Source organism: Musa acuminata, chromosome BXJ3-4 (genome assembly GCF_036884655.1).
Source record: "Musa acuminata AAA Group cultivar baxijiao chromosome BXJ3-4, Cavendish_Baxijiao_AAA, whole genome shotgun sequence".
Taxonomy (NCBI): Eukaryota; Viridiplantae; Streptophyta; class Magnoliopsida; order Zingiberales; family Musaceae; genus Musa; species Musa acuminata.
Window position 1 is genome coordinate 224,215 of NC_088352.1, and position 16,423 is coordinate 240,637.

General features: G+C 40.9%; 2 protein-coding genes across 4 annotated transcripts; one reads left to right on the forward strand and one right to left on the reverse strand.

The window, feature by feature from the left end:
- Nucleotides 1-1,262: 1,262 nt before the first annotated feature.
- LOC135636731 (uncharacterized) lies at nucleotides 1,263-13,298 on the forward strand. Of its 2 annotated transcripts, XM_065148713.1 has the most exons (10): nucleotides 1,269-1,749; nucleotides 5,174-5,359; nucleotides 8,475-8,567; nucleotides 8,710-8,892; nucleotides 9,017-9,119; nucleotides 9,204-9,389; nucleotides 9,494-10,626; nucleotides 10,822-11,255; nucleotides 12,595-12,765; nucleotides 12,921-13,298. In XM_065148713.1, exons 1-9 carry the CDS (start codon nucleotides 1,501-1,503, stop codon nucleotides 12,650-12,652), a joined length of 2,625 nt encoding a protein of 874 aa, XP_065004785.1. In that variant the 5' UTR covers nucleotides 1,269-1,500; the 3' UTR covers nucleotides 12,653-12,765; nucleotides 12,921-13,298. The 2 variants fall into 2 exon arrangements, with proteins under 2 accessions (XP_065004786.1, XP_065004785.1); XM_065148714.1 differs by lacking the exons at nucleotides 12,595-12,765; nucleotides 12,921-13,298 and having other exon boundaries at nucleotides 1,263-1,749; nucleotides 9,494-10,666; nucleotides 10,822-11,012.
- A 117-nt stretch (nucleotides 13,299-13,415) lies between these two features.
- Nucleotides 13,416-15,926, reverse strand: LOC135636732 (U-box domain-containing protein 16-like). 2 transcript variants are annotated; one of them, XM_065148716.1, is made up of 2 exons: nucleotides 15,053-15,926; nucleotides 13,416-14,974 (listed from the first exon to the last, which is right to left on the reverse strand). In XM_065148716.1, the coding sequence occupies exons 1-2, from the start codon at nucleotides 15,775-15,777 to the stop codon at nucleotides 13,663-13,665; spliced, it is 2,037 nt and encodes a 678-aa protein (XP_065004788.1). In that variant the 5' UTR covers nucleotides 15,778-15,926; the 3' UTR covers nucleotides 13,416-13,662. The 2 variants fall into 2 exon arrangements, with proteins under 2 accessions (XP_065004788.1, XP_065004787.1); XM_065148715.1 differs by having other exon boundaries at nucleotides 13,416-15,925.
- Nucleotides 15,927-16,423: the final 497 nt, after the last annotated feature.

Here is a 16,423-nt window from a genome sequence, read left to right on the forward strand (position 1 = left end):
ATAATTCTTCGTTATTCCAATGATGAATAGTATGGATCTTATCGGATAATATTGACCGAGGGATCCGAAAACATCAAAGTCATATCAGTTTTACTTTAGAGGATGAATGTATTTTATCATTCTTAAATTTCAACTAAAAAATCATAAGTTTTAGGATGAATTTTGAAGTCATATTATACTAGAAGGTAGCTTCTTGGATTGCTTGCAAACAATTGAATCCAAGAAAGATTTTATTTGTACGGGCAATGATTAGATTCTCGAGTTTGATCTCTGGGAAAGATTCATGAAATCATTCACTTTACAACCAAAACCAAAAGTTTCGAGTTTGGTCGAAGGTGCTCTTCGTACGTTGAAGGAGTCAGCTGATGAATTAATGAATTAGATAATGAACTCTCGTGTTGACTTTCCAAAATCCTCTCCTTGTGGGAGAGACGGGTCTTCAAGGTATTAATGGAGCTACAGTTATATGATGTTTTCTCTCTAAAGACCAATTATGTCTCTCTTGGTTATCAACATCCATAAAATTCAAATGGATCTATGATAAGAAAAGGATAACTAATTTCTTTTAATGTGGGAAACACAAATTTGATGATTGATATTATCATATAATATTATAATAATATGCATTTCCTGTCACTATGGAGTAGTCCAAGTCTTACCCTTACCCATGTAGATGATGTCGATATAGTGATAAAATTGTCTTCATATTCTACGAGTAATGAATATTCTTTCTTTATCTCAAATATGTGATAACTAAGAATACATGACACACATAATAAGTATATCTTGTTTTTGCACTATCACTTTTCATTTAGAAAACACATAAAAGGATATATTAAAAAAAAACACATGAATAATAATTAAAGAATACATGTTTTCACCATAATTCAAAAATTATTTGGTTATATATATATACATATATATATATATATATATATATATATATATATATATCTCATGTGAGTTCACAGGGCTTAAAGACAAATTAGTCATATTGCATGTGCCTTTTATATTATTCTTATTGTGTGCAAATAAAAATAAATTAAATATTAAACAGAAAAAAAAAACTAGTGGATTATGTTGTCTTAATAATTTTTCTTTTTCCCCTATAAAAATAATTGGAAAAAAAGCGACCTTTTGAAGGGCTTCCTTCTCTTCGTTATAGTTCTTCCACGCGGCCGAGGGGGTTTCCGCCCAAGCCCCGGAAACCGATCCCCTTGGAAACCTCGAAACGGCTCCCGATACCTAAACCCCATCCTAACTCCGCCCTCTTCCGCGCCCCCCCCCCCCCCCCCCGCCCAATTTCTCCCCCACGGATCTCTCCTTTCCGCCCGTTTCTTGCGATCTTTTGTCGCCCCTTCGTTCCCCCACTGAATCCCGATCGAGTCAGGGGAGCCCTTCCTCTTGATTGCATCGATCGCTCGATCCTACCGTGATTCTTTCGCCGTGGATTGGGAAGTCCGGGAGCCTTTTGTTCCCGGGGGTCGACTTCTTTCTGGAATGGGCGATCTGCAGTCGTGGCCGCCGCTGGCCAACGGCGATGCGTCGGAGGGTCACCATTCACCTCGCTCGCGGTGGCACGAGCCTAATCCGCATCCCTCCGCGATCAAGGACGAGAATTGGCAACGGGCCGAGGAGGCCACTCGAGAGGTTTTGCGGTGCATTCGCCTCACGGTGGTTTCCGAACAGAGGCGGAAGGCGGTTGTGGATTACGTGCAGCAGCTGCTCAGAACGCGCATCAAAACTGAGGTGCGTCTTCTATACTTGTTTACCTTTTGTCCTGTTTCCATATGTTGAACTTATTGGTCAGTTTTCTTCTTAAAGTTAGTGATTTTCTTATGAATCTTGAGTTTCTTAAAATTCGTAATACTTGATCTTGGTGGTTCTGTTTTCAATTTAAGTTCGCATGATCTCTTGCAACCAATTTCTGTTTTGTAGCATGTGATTGGATGGTTGTGGTCCATTTTTCATGGACTGAATCTTTACATTGTTCTTTGAATTGTGTTTCTTGGGTGTTCATTGAGTATCCTGTTTACCCTGTTTGTTGGATTATACTTTGCAACTTTTGATGTTTCTTGTTTCTTTTATCGAGTAATTTTGGATTGACACCATGATTGCCACAGCTTCCTTTGTTATTGTTATTATTTTTGTCTAATTGTTTATTTTTTGATAATATTTATCATGGTTTAGAATTTTGTATCGGCCATACGTATCGGTCCACGACCGGACCGGAAAATACCCAACTGTATCGAAGCACTGGCACACAACATATAGTAATTTCATGAAAATGACTGAAAAATTAGCTGAAAATAAAAAAAAAAACCCTCAATATCAGGTTTTTTTCTTTGAAGTATATTTAAGCTATAAATCAATAGAAATTCTAGGCCATAAGGATCAAAAATAGAAATTCTTGTGTTTTCAGATTCATCAAGGAAAACACTTTATTGCTTGGTCCTTTGTCGAAGAAGTAGCTTTCATCTATTGAAGCATCCCATCACGAAGAAAAGAGTTGAGATGTTGGATTAGGTGTCAAAATTCTAAAATTTGAGCAAAATAAAATATCGAGATACGGTGATGTATATATGCTTCTACCACAAAACTGCACGAGGAGTCTCCAAGACTGACGAATTGGAAACCTCGGTCTTTTGAAGTTTTATGTCAATATTGTAGGTCTGTCCGACTGAAGCTTAGAATTACTTCCACGACAAATTATACTGGTAGATTGTGCGTCGCCTGCCATTGATGCATCAACATGATATATATAAATTTTAAATGAATTCAAATTTCTAAGTATGTTTCACCAATGAGCAAAGATTTGGATATGCTGATCAATCTTTCGCTCCTTAGCTGACTGAAACATATGTATCGAGTAGCCTCTTTGTGCCTCCTCTTCATATTAACTTTTCTTATAGTGGCTCAACCGCTTTGATAATCTCGGACATAGAATCTCAAAACCTTGAAAACAGGTCATTGTGTTTCTCCACTTTCTTTTTGGCAGACAAATTGGAATATCAAGACTCAACCCATTCTGTTGATGTGAGCATTGACTTCAGTCCAAATTTGCCTTGTTGAATGTACCTCAGTGCGATAAGATTTGTGACAAAGTGATACTTGGACGGAGGATCTCTCCAAGTGTGACCTTCTGCATCAAGGTGTGCACTCAGCAATGATTGTAGATGAACTTTGTGATTGATTGTGCCCAAGACATTGTCCTCATGATCGCTTACCAATATTCTTCATCATCAAGTCCATACAATGTGCTGCACATGGTGTCCAAAATAGTTTTTCTTTGTGCTTTGTCAGTTGCTGTTGAGCTTTCTTGAAATCCACTTCGTTATTGTTCACCACCTACACAATATATCATGGGTCAATCTCCTTTATGTTCATCAAACCCTCAACGTAGTTTACATCCTGAATTTGTTCGATGCATCAATCGGTTTGTGGAAAACCATTCTTTTGTTGCAATATACAAGGAAGTTGATGATACTCATTTTGGTGGGTTTGAATCGATTGTTGCACATCAACATAACATCATAGAGGTCTCATTGCTTTTTGAACGATTTTATCCAATCTCTCAGTTCGGTGACCTCCTCATCAAGATAGGTGCCATGCATTTCCTTCGATTTAGGAGGTTGTATGTGATAGCTGCCTTCTGATTCTACAACCTCTTCATCAAGATAGGTGCCATGGAAGTTGAACCACCTAGTACTAGCTTTTCTCTTATCCTTCTTCACTGGGTTGTATGGGCTGAGGTCCTGTGGAAGTTGAACCACCTAGTAATAACTTTCCTATATCCTTCTTCATTTTCTTTGTGCATGCATTGTCAGTCTATGTTTGTTTAGTTTATGAAAGCTGGTAGCAGCATGCTATATATCTTGCATTTGAGGAGGGGCAGTTGGTTGCTTTATGCTGTCATTTCTTTGGGCCGATAAATGTTATTACTATGGATGATTCACTGAATTGACTTGGTTCACTTCCACTACTGCCCTTGCTCATATTGCGTGTCGCTCAGTCGATGTTTTATGGTCTCCTTGTACATGCTTCAAGGAAGCACAGATGCCAGCTACAAGGTCCTAGTAGACATTATGGCTCGGAACCTTGTACCCATCATAGATGAGTGCCTCGTAGCATGCTTATAATGTTCATTAAGCTCTATGTAGTGAATATTCCTAGTGAATTCAAGAGAATTTAGATATCTTTTTATTGTGCCTACTATTAGTTTTAGGTCTCCCTCTATATTTGTTCTTGGCATTGGCTAAAAGTTCAATTAATTTTTTTGAAAAAATATTGTCCAAGTTGTGGTTCAGCACATTCATTTATTTTCCCATTGTTATCGGCAAGTTGGTGTAGGTAATAATGCATATCTGTTATGATTTTTTAGCTAGACGTGGCCGAGGATCAAACTTGTGACTTCGGTTTTTCCTGGCTTGGTGAGGATATATGAAGTACAAAGAGAAATTGTTTGTCATGTCCCTGTGGTGTTCGTGTTGGAAACCAACACTTGTCAGATACTTAGAAATGGTTAAGCAATTTGGACCATCTGCAATTGTTTATGTTGGTACATTGCATATGTCTAGGACACTCATATCATTTATATATGATTCAAGAATTCTCAAACATAAGCAATGTTTAGATAAAATTTTGGACTTTTGTTTTACACCTTAATGTTTCAAGTACACAGAAATTCCTACAACCACACAAAGATTTGGTGTCCCCAACACCTTATCTTAGGCATAATCATTGTGGCACTCTGCGGTCATGCAGTTATTCAATTCTTTTGCCTTTGTTGACACCGGTGATGATGTGATTGCACTTAGTCACCTGCAAATCAGTGAGTGTCGCTCTAGTGTAGGTGGAGATTGTACTACTTTATTGTGTATGCACTGTGGAGAGTTTGGCAACCAAATCTGGTTCACTCCTATTTCATTTGCCACAATCGAGGGCGCTCCTTTTTTGATCTCAGAGTTCTTCTCTTTCACATTATCCTATCGAGTTCACCATAGATGTGGCTTCTTTGTTAGCAACAAAAGTGAGATTAACCTCAGAAGTTTTAAATCTGAGATTAACAATCTCATTTTATAGAATGGATCTGACACTTTTACAACTAAAGTTTTTTCATGGTGTTCTTAAATTTTGTGTTAATATTTTTTATTGCTAATGCAAATTTCATTAGGTGTTTCCATTTGGATCAGTTCCTCTGAAGACATATCTTCCTGATGGGGATATTGATCTGACTACATTTGGTATTCCAAATACAGAAGACACTTTGGCAAGTGAGGTATGTGCAGTTCTTGGAGAAGAAGAACAGAATAAGGATGCTAAATTTGAAGTGAAGGATGTACAACTCATTCGTGCTGAGGTTCCTCATCCTCCTAAATTTTTGTTCAATATCTAATTATGTGACATTTTGTATCTTTGCAAGATTTTTTATGCATCATCACAAACTGTTCTTAGTGGTCTCTGTTTAACTTTATCTATATTGGTTTCTTCAGAATTTTAGCCAATTAAATGTGCAGATGAATCTGAATAACTTGTACTCTCTCTGGATTGAGAGAATGGAGAGGAGAAAGGGAGGAGAATAGGTAAATATGACAATTTTCTCCTGAGTCCACATTTTACAATTAGTTGTCCCAAAAAGAAGGGAGAGAGACGGGGTATAAAGAAGCTCCCAGTGATACTTCCCTTTTTTCCTCTCCTACCTATCTAAATGGGGAATATATCCGTTCCCTTTCTCCTTAAATTTTTTTTCCTCCTAATCATAGTGGATCTTTAGAGCTTGTTATCATTCAAATGCTTGGGTATTGTAATGAAAAAGTTTTTGTACGGCACATTTTACAATCGTGTACATATAATTTCTTGTACTAATGCTGTCATCTTTTGAGCAGCTTGTATGATTTCAATATTCTATGAGGACAAATTTTTACTTCTATTTGTTATAGGCATTGATTGCAGACAACCCAAAAACCTAACTTATGCCATAAATGTTATCCCCTGATGTTTTGATTTACCAGGGAATACTAATACATGTCCTGCTTAATGATGAAAGATCATACAGTCTATTTTCTGACAAACTGAAGTAAATGACATACTTTTAAAAGAAATGACATACATCAATTAAGCATCTGTCTGATGCATGTGCCTTGAGTGTGTTTCTCTCTCTAGTATGCGAGAAACAAAGATGCATCTTACCAAAAATGGTTTTCCTTTATGCTCTAATTATGCATACTGGTCATGTTTTCGTTTTCTTCATATTTTGTAGGCATGATACCTAAAAGAGTTTGTTGCTGAAGACAAAAAAAATCAAGATCAGCACTATTGATCATGTTTTGTAGGCATGATACCTAAAAGAGTTTGTTGCTGAAGACTTTTATAACTTTTGGTCTATGCATGGAGACAAAAAAAAAAAAAAAAACTATGTTTACGTCATAGAACATATTTTGTTATTTTGATATGGTTGATATTAGATACCTTCAAAATCAAGATCAGCACTATTGGACATAATCTATGATGATGTTCAGGCTTCAGATCATATAAAACCAAAATTTATGAATTATATATGGATGCTTATCAGACAAACACAAGATGAAATCATAGAGAGCATTTGTGCATTAAAAGCATAGGATCATTTAAATTGTGTACTCAGAACATTATTTTGATTTGACTATCATCAGATGCAGGAATTACCAAATCGATCATATTTTGAGACTTGTGTTAATCAAATCAAAATAATTTTTATGCCATTAGAACTGCTGTTTGCCTACCTGATACAAATATTATAAACCTTCAAATATTGTTTAATTAAATTTTATTTCTAGGTCTTTTAGTATCATAAACATTTCCAACAGAATTGATCTTGGTTTTGAGGCTGCTGTAATTGTTTGATTATTTTTTAATCGCAGGATTAATAATTTAATTTTTTTCTTGGTTGGCTTCAAATATATCAGCGATACTGATATTCCTCAGGTTTAGCACAATTTTAGATTTGAGTTTAAGTTCAAGTATGAGTGGAGTCTAACATAATAAACTCTTAATCAATTTGTTATTGTTTAGAGTCCTTTGACTTCATCTGGATTCAGGTAGGAGAGTAATTAATCTGTTAGGAGTTGAGTTTTAGACGTTCTAAATATCTCATTTTATAAAATATTATGTTGGATTATGATCACTATTAAGAAATAAAATTTCTTTCATATGTTATTGTTATCATTGTATCCTAGATAGCAAGTTTTAGGGTCCTGATTAAGGTCTATAAACAACAAAGTTGTCGGCCAATGACGAGGAACTCTTTGCTAAAATCTTTTCAAAAAATAATTTTCATGATTAGTAGTTCTCTCACTTTTTAAATCTGTCCTCTAGCTTCAACTTCAATTGTTGCTTACTTACAACCGTTGTAACCTCCCATATGTCACTCCCTTTTTGTTATGATCTTCTGAAAACTATTTCTAATTTTATTTTCTTTGTTTCATTTCCTTCATATATGATATGATTATTATTGTAGCCACCATACTGCTGTATTATTGGATTAGACATTTGGTGGAAAATAAGAGACGGTACAATTAAATGGAACATTGAGACAATTTTTGTGCGATCTGATGCATTTAAAGTGCCTGAAAAATAAACACTAAGGTTCAGTCATTTTCAGCATCTCATACTCATTGATCAAGAAACCTTAAAATGAACTATTTCATTAGTAAATTTACTATTTTGATTAAATTTTATTAGTTAAAATTAAAAACCCTCAAAACTACCTGATTTTGTGTTTTGTGTTTAACACCGTATTGAGATACAATGTTGATGACAAAACCGTGTTACAATAGCCATTTAGGTATATATTTTAAAATTAAGGAAAACACAGAGTTTTGGTTTCTGGTCCCTTGGATGTATTATGTAACAATCAACATCCATGAGAGCTTGAATGGTTGAAGCCTTCAAGTACCAAGGATCAGATACTATTGGGTGCTGCTAAGCTACTGCAGTGGTAGGTATGCACACACATGTATGCATATTGCAGATTGATATGTTGTCAAATGAAGTAATGCACAACAATTTGTATAGAATGAGGGTGCTACTGCTGTTTAATGTATTCACCCAAATAATTCGTTTTTGTTGTGTTTTATCAATTGCCCGCCTTTTGTTTTTTCACATTAATTAGGAAGGACCTGCAGTGATATACACACATTACTAGGTCTTTTTTCCCCCTATTTTATGATAGAATTTTTTTGTTCCTTTATTTTACACACTACCAACAATTGTGATCTCCAGGAAAAAACATTATTGTTGTCATCTCAATATGCATTTTGTCTTGGTTGTGATCTATAATTTTGTAAAGCTGTGATTTTCTGATTTTGTAAAATCACATTTCCACCTTATGTATCATGGCAGATAATGATAAACATCACTCTAGCTATGTTGATAGTGCTGTAACGTCAGCAACAATCGTCCCTTTTAAGTCTTATGATGTGAATTTCTGTGGGCAGGTTAAACTTGTCAAATGCATTGTGCAGAATATTGTGGTTGATATATCATTCAATCAGATTGGTGGGCTTTGTACACTTTGCTTTCTTGAGAAGGTACAAAGCGAAAGTTTCTGGTCCAACTTCAAATATTTGGCCCTTTATTTTTTTTCTTAACAAGAGACAAGATTATTATGTTTACTGCTAACATGAGTTTTCCGTATCAGCAGAAAATTTTAAATCCAGTGCTGTCTTGTAGGTTGATCGAAAAATTGGAAAAAATCATCTTTTCAAACGCAGTATAATGTTGATCAAAGCATGGTGTTATTATGAAAGCCGCATTCTAGGTTCTCATCATGGTTTGATTTCTACATACGCATTGGAAATATTAGTATTGTATATCTTCCATCTGTACCATAATTATTTGGATGGCCCTCTAGCGGTGAGTGTTCCAAGAGATAAGCGATTCACTTCTAGAATTTCCATTTTCCTTTTTCTTTTTGCTTGCAATAGGTTTCTGGGCATTAAACATCTTTTAGTTCTTATATGATGCTGTCATTTTGCAGGTTCTCTATATGTTTTTGGACTACTACAGCAAATTTGATTGGGACAATTACTGTATCAGTTTAGATGGCCCTGTTTCTATTTCTTCACTACCGAACCTAGTTGGTAAAGCAGACTCAGTTTAGCAATCCTGGTAATTGTATGAGACATTTTAACTGCTTGGTGACTATTTGGATTGTTCTTTCACAGTGGAGCCACCAGAAACTATTGGGAGCTGTTTACTACTCAATGAGGAATTTATTAAAGAGTGCACAGAAATGTTTTCAGTTCCATCTAGGGTATATGGAAACAACTATCAGGTATTTGCCCAGAAGCATTTAAACATAGTTGATCCATTGAAACAAAACAATAATCTTGGACGCAGTGTCAGTAAAGGTTAGTAGTGTTCTCCCTTTTGCTTGGTTCTACTTGAAGTGCAGTATTGCAATGCATGTGAAGACCTTTTGCTAAGTTCTTTGCTTATGTGCTATTATGTACAGGTAACTTTTATCGAATACGTAGTGCATTTACATATGGCGCTCAGAAACTTGGTCGGATACTTCTATTACCTCCTGAAAGTATTGCAGATGAAGTTAATTTGTTCTTCAAAAGTACTTTAGATAGACATGGAAGTGGAGAAAGGCCTGATGTACAAGATGCAGCTTCTAGTTGTCTGGACAGTGGAACTATTAGGGTCGAATCTATGCTATCAAACTTAAAAGTTGAAGATGTCAACAAGGAGATTCATCTTTCAAGTTCATCAGCCAATGACTCTAATGGACAATTATGTGACGAGATAAATACAATCAAGACTTCAGATATGGACTGGGAGCACGTATTGAAAAAGCAACCTGACAGGCATTCATCTAGTCTGAATAATAATGCAAATTGGCTGCATGACTGTTCTAAAATCGGTTCCACTGTACCTGCAGAAGATGTTTCAGGCAAACATTTGTTTGATGACCCCAGAGATCTTGTTTCAACCAGACCATGTGATTCAAGATTGTCAGATGAAAATTGTATGGCTTCGATACCTGGAAAAGCTTATCATGCATCCCATTTGTTCTTCCATGTTGGAAACATTGCTGAGGATGAGACTGTTGATAATTTGAATTCGGGGGATGGTGGAATGCCACGAGCATCTTCAGGCAGGCTTACAGCTCCTTGTGATGAATTGAAACTCGAAATCAATTCATCCGGTAGTGCAAAATCAATGGTTGCTATCGCTGCTGGTTCTATTCATGAAACATCACCAACAATTTCAGAAGATTCAAGCCTTGGGGACTGCTCAAATGATGGAACTTTTAATAATGCAAGTTCCGGATTTAGTAAATCATCAGGCCTAGCTGGTGATTATCGTCTGTACTTTAGCAACCTTCAACATGCTCAGGAGTTCCAAGAACGCATATCAAACCCATATCTGGTTCCAATTTACCAAGCATCTCCATCCCAGTATCAAAGCAAGCACTCCTGGGAAATGCAAAGCATGTACTCACATATAGGTGCAAATGGATTTCTTTCTGCATCACATTTTTCTCCAAGTTATTATGTGATCTCACCTGTGATCTGTAATGATTATGGTCCCAAAGATACCACAAAAACAAGGGGAACAGGCACATACCTTCCGGACACGGTATCTTGCAATTTGAGTTTACTAGTTCATTACTTTATTGGTATGGCATTATCCATAATCCAGATATATGTCATAATATTGCAAGTAGTCAATTTGGATAAGACTGGCATAGCCTACAACTTCAAGCATAACCTATACTACAGACTACAGAGATTCTAACTATTCTCAAACTTAAATATTCATTTAATTTTGCAGAATTCTCGTGCATACAGAGAGAAACATTCATCAGGAAGAGGCAAGAATGAAATGCTTACAAATCACCTTTCAAGAAACCGCAAACATAGTCACATGGACACACCACAATATGGTAGTTTATCAGAGGAAAGGAATCACTGGCCATCCCCATGGCCACAAACTCCTTCTATGGGAAATGGTTATGAAAGGCCAATATCATTGGACGTCCCTCAGTCTTCACCTCCTGTTTCTACGGCATTTTCCCAAAGCAATGGCTATGCATATCCACCAGAGCGCAAACTTGAATTTGGGTCTCTTGGTCCTGTTACAGTGGAAGTTTCCTCACCAGGACGAGGCAGCAATTTAAAGTCAGCTAATGCCACTGGTCAGGGCTCTGGGTCAGCAGTCCCTGCATCAACAGTTGAGAGGCCTCCTAAAAGTTTGAAAAATGAATGGTTAGATTCTTTCCTTGAATTTTTATTAGTGAGCAGAATTTGATCTTGTAGTTTTGCGTTGTATTTTCTTAGATGCGAAATCAAGATAGCCATCAGAAATTACTATGATGGGAAGAAGACATAAGTTACTTGAGACTAGATCCAGCCTTTTGATTCATATAAATTATCACAAATGATTTTGTTTGAAGTAAACTAGTATCTATTACTACTGCTACATTGAGAATGTTCTACATAGATTTTAAGACCTTTGCAGTGTTATTTGCAGTTGTAATGATACCATAGAAGTTTCATATCCACCATATTGCAATAAATTGTATGTTACATTAGATTTTTGATGAAATTATTATTTAATTAGGATTAGATATAGTCTTGCTTTGCTGATCTTTCACTTTGTGATATTTAGATTTATTTTTTCTTCGTCTGTGAGCATTGTGAAGACTGAAGACTCATGGAAGTGTTTTATTATTTAGGATTGTTTTAGGTTTTATTGAATATCAACCGACTTTCTATTGGTATTGTTTTCTTTGGATGGCTTACCATCATTAGAAAATAGTTCTGGAACATGAGGGATTAAGAAATAAATTTGAACGGACTGACAACATAAAACGGGTTGATAGTAGGCAGCTGCCTGTAACCATGAGAAGCAATCCAGATTAGGCCTAGAAGAAAGAGGAAAAAAAGTGGAAGTGAAAAAATGTAACAGGTAATAGAGCGAGAATCCAGCTAGCTTTCATATCCAAATCTCAACTTTTTTTTTTCCCTTATTGTCCCAGCCATGGTGATTGATGGAGAAAAGTCTCTTTGTTCTTTATCTCCTTTATTTGCTTCCTGATTCTCCTTTAGTTTGTGAACTGTTATAGATTGTTTTTTTTACTTCAGTTCATGGCTGATTTGATCCTGGGTTCCGGTTCAATTTACTTTTGTTTCATTTTGCCCTTATTTTGTGAGTAATTTGTCATTACCATTCTTTTTTGTTCTTTTGAATCTGAGCTTGATGTTGGATCCGAGATATAGATTTGTCTTCCCTTAGAATTCACATAATTTGTGATGTTTTATCGTTGACTATCTTTATCGTTGACTATATATATATATATATATATATATATATATATGTCCTGTGGATCAAAGGCTGAGTTCACCTGGGTGCTCAGGAAGACAGCCATGTAATCCTGAAGTTTCAGTGATAATATTGATTTCTGACAGTAGTACATTAGATTGTTAAATGTGGGATTTGTGGTCATATAGGATGGTTAAAGCTTTCATGGTTCTGGGAAAAAGAATGACTTCTAGTGTGTGACACCAATGATGTTTAACATTTCAAAATATCCAAAATGTGCAGGCTAAATCAGCCATATCAGCTCAAAGATGATGGTGACTTCCCTCCTCTAGCCAGCTGACTGCTGTGAATAGCAACATTTCACTACATAAAGGAGGGAACAGACATGGGGAGACTATCCAACAACAAATGCTAACAACCATTTGGAGCAGTTGCTTGAGCAGCATTGCCGAGGTGTAAATAATACTCTTATTGATTGGGTGGTGAATTAGCATACTGTACATTCTAATTGACCTTTTGCAATGCTTGTTTGGCACCACATCATGGTGGAATTTAATCAGATCACCATTTCGTTCCCGTATTTGAAACTGGTTTTTTTATCTCTGCAGGTTTCTGAAGTGAGAAAGCCATGTATTTGTTCACTGGGAAATTGATTCGACGCATCAACATCTTTGTTTTGACGGTAAAACTGCTTCAGGTCCAATTTTTTTCCCCTTCCACTTTCCACTTTGCTCAACATGTTCTTCTTCACCATGAACTTGTAGTTTCCGATTTGTGTGAACTGCTGCACGCTAGATGTGTTTCAGTGTGCGTTCATACAAAATCCTCATCTTGTCAGCTGATCCAAATATACAATTCGTTTGTTACTCATGAGCATACCGGATTTAGTGTATGGTAGCGAAAACATTACTTGTACTTGGGACACATTCATATTGATCGATACTTGGACTAATTTAGGCGGAAATTGCAGCATTTAATTTAGTCCATTTTATGAGCCCACAACATTGAAGCAATTTCCAAATTATTTTTCTTGTGTTGGTTCTGTAAATGATAATGTTGATGGAGCTCCTGAACCCAATCACCAACCACAAGTCGCACGCCAATGAACAATAAGGATTATTTATGGAGGAAGGAGTCTGCTATTCGAATCATATCTGCGCCATACACTGATTGTATAAAGATGGTTTTGAAGAAAAAAAAAATCAAAAATCGAAAATTAGGGAAAGAATCACTCGGTTATGAACAGTTTACGAGAAAGAATCGCATCCGTCCGATCCTGAGCGGCTACACCAAATCTAACGGATCCTGTTGCCTGTACACCTCGAGTTGTCATCGTTGACCTTTCAATCATTATGCGACCGTAGTGGAGGCCGCTGTGACGCTCATAGCAGAGAACCTGGCCGTGCGTTCCGCCTCGACTGCAGCCGCCCACCGCCGGCAGATTCGACTCAGCGCCGCCGCCTTCCGCCTCGCCCGTTCCGTCCCCGCCCCCATCAGTTCCCAGATCACCCACTCGATCCCCGGCACCGCCGCCAGCTCTGCCACTATCGACGCCCCCGTTCGTCGGCACACCGCCACCAGCGCCGCCGCCGCGCTCTCCCTCGCCCAGTCCGAACCCCGCCGAAGCACCCCGACCAACCGGGCCACCGCCCCCTCCGCCTCCGCCACGGCTTCCGCCCCGCCCCTCCTCGCCACCGCCGCCAGCACCGCTGACGCCTCCTCCGCGACCTCGGGTTCTCCCGCGGTCTCCAGCGCTGCTGCCACTACCCCGCCCTCCACCAGGCGCCCGGTATTCTCTCGGTCCCCGGCAAGGCTCAGGATGGCGGCCATGGCGTCCTTCTTCGCGCTGGCGGGGCCATCGCGCGCCATCTGCACCAGCACCTCCACCATGCGGGGGTGCCGCGCGAGCCGCCGACGGTAGGAGTGGACGGAGCAGAGACTGAGCACGGTGGCGGCGGCGTTCTCCTTTGCTCGCCACGTGGTGCCCTCTGCTAGGACGTGGACGACGCCGTCGACGGCGCCGTCCGCGTGCATGATACGCCGTTTGTTGGCCTCCAAGATCGACAGATTGAGCAGCGCGGTCACGGCGTTGACCTGTAGCCCAGCGTCGGCTGACCGGAGCAGCGGGAGGAGCAGGGGGATTGCGCCGGCCTCCGCCACTAAGGCGCGGTTGTCGGACCCGTGCTTGGCCAGTAGCCGCAGCTCGTGGACGAGCCGGTGTGCGGCCTCCGTCGAAGGTGCTGTCGCGAGCTCCTCCACGAGGAAGGACGCCGTCATCCTTGCCGCCTCGAGCGCCGCTTTGTTGGTCCCGGCGGTGACGCCATCGGCATCATCCTGCCTGTCGCTGGTGCTGGTAATGGTGTCAGCTACGTCGTAGGCAAGGTTGTTGTCGCGGCACCAGCGGGCGATGAGGTTTTTGAGGGCGCGGTTGGGCAGGAGCTCGAGGTACGGAAGGGCCTGGCCGGACTTGGGGCAGGTAGCGTGGCCGGAGCCGATCCACCGGTCGATGGACTCTCGGTCGTATGTCTGCCCGGTAGCCACCACTACCGGGTCCCGCATCAGGTCCAGCGATATCGGGCACCGGAAGTCCGCCGGCACTGCGAGGTCCTCCGCCTCGGAGAAGGGCGACTTGTGGCCACCGGCGCCGATGGAAGAGTCCGATCTGGGAGTCGACGCGCCGAAGAGGACGCACTTAGCATAGCGGAGAATCGAAGCTAAAGCCACCATCCCCGGCACCCACCTGTCGTCTACCACGCGGTCGGCGATGTCGCGCTCGACGCGTTCGATCTCGTGGCGGCAGCTCCGCGCACCGTCGAGGCTAAGCCGCCGGAAGATCCCCCGCAGCGCGCCCCGATCGGGTACCGTTCCGCTCTCGACGCCTGCGACGAGCTCGAGAACATCTCGTCGGAGGGATAGGGCGGCGGGGTCGACGGCTGGTGAGGTGCGGCGGAGCTGGCGACGAAGGAGGCGGAGGAGGTCCTTCACGTCCTCGGGAACCCGAAGCTCCGCCAGCGGGAGGATGTCAAGGAATGTGGCCAGGTCGACGACCTGCTCGTGGATCTCGGCGGCGATGCGCTCGGCCCGGAAGAGGACGAAGGCGCGGCTGCGGCAGTCATGGTCGTCGAAGAGAACCTTAAGCCGGTGGAGAACAAGAAGGATCTCGCGGAAGCAGAGCGAAGCCGTGCGTGGCAGCGCAAGGTCGTGGTCGTCGTCCTCGTCTTGGACGGCGAGCAGGAGCTCCTCGAAGAGGAAGGAGAGCTGCTTGACGTTGCGGGGGACGGAGGACAAGTTGGGATTGATGCGGAGAGGGGACGACGAGGAGAAGGACGGCTGCTGGGAGGAGGATACGTCGAGCGAGAGGGAGAGGAGGTGGCGAAGGAGGTCGGCGTCGGAGGAGGGGTCGGGTGGCGGAGGAGGAGGGGAGGAAGAGGGATGAGGAACAGGACGGAAAGGGGAGGTCGCCATGAATGAATGGAACGCAGTTGAGATATTCAGGAGTTGGAAGGAGAGGAAAGTCGAGGGCTCTCTTTAAACGTCGTCGTCGTCTTCTGGTTTTGCGTGGGAGGGAGGGAGATGGGGCGATGTATGAGTTGGGAAGGAGGAAGTGCGACCGCCGCCCCCTGCTCGTGGTTATGGTTTATAGTTGGGAGAAAGATGGATGGATGGATGGATGGATGGATGTCAGAGTGGACGTGTCCAAACGTGTTTTGATCTTTTCCTCAATCAAAATAAATATACCATTTATTCTTATTTCCTTAGTAGCTAAAAAGGGCATAAATTCCGGTCTTTATCGTGTCGTTCGAAAAGGTAAAACTGGCAAGACAACTGTCGACGAAGGGATCGTGAGACGAAAGTAAGGGAGACGCGCATTATAATTACGTCCAAGAGGTGACTAGACGGATGAGGTGGAAACACGAAAGGCGGCGGCGGAAAGGGTTGGGGGATACGAGGGGCGGTGACCGGGCAGGTGGCGGCTGCTTTGACCGTCAGACGGGAGCAACACGCGTATGTCGTCTCGTGAGTAGGTAATTGTCGTGGCCGCCGGATGCGGCAACCTCGTGTAAAAGGAGGCTCCCTCTCCTGAGTGGGCTCGCGATTAGCCACGTACGTT

Coding starts and splice junctions, on each gene's coding strand:
- LOC135636731 (XM_065148713.1), top strand. CDS start 1,501: ATGGGCGATCTGCAGTCGTGGCCGCCGCTGGCCAACGGCGATGCGTCG. Junction 8,568..8,709: donor CACTTTGCTTTCTTGAGAAG/GTACAAAGCGAA, acceptor GCTGTCTTGTAG/GTTGATCGAAAAATTGGAAA. Junction 9,390..9,493: donor TGGACGCAGTGTCAGTAAAG/GTTAGTAGTGTT, acceptor TATTATGTACAG/GTAACTTTTATCGAATACGT.
- LOC135636732 (XM_065148715.1), bottom strand. CDS start 15,777: ATGGCGACCTCCCCTTTCCGTCCTGTTCCTCATCCCTCTTCCTCCCCT.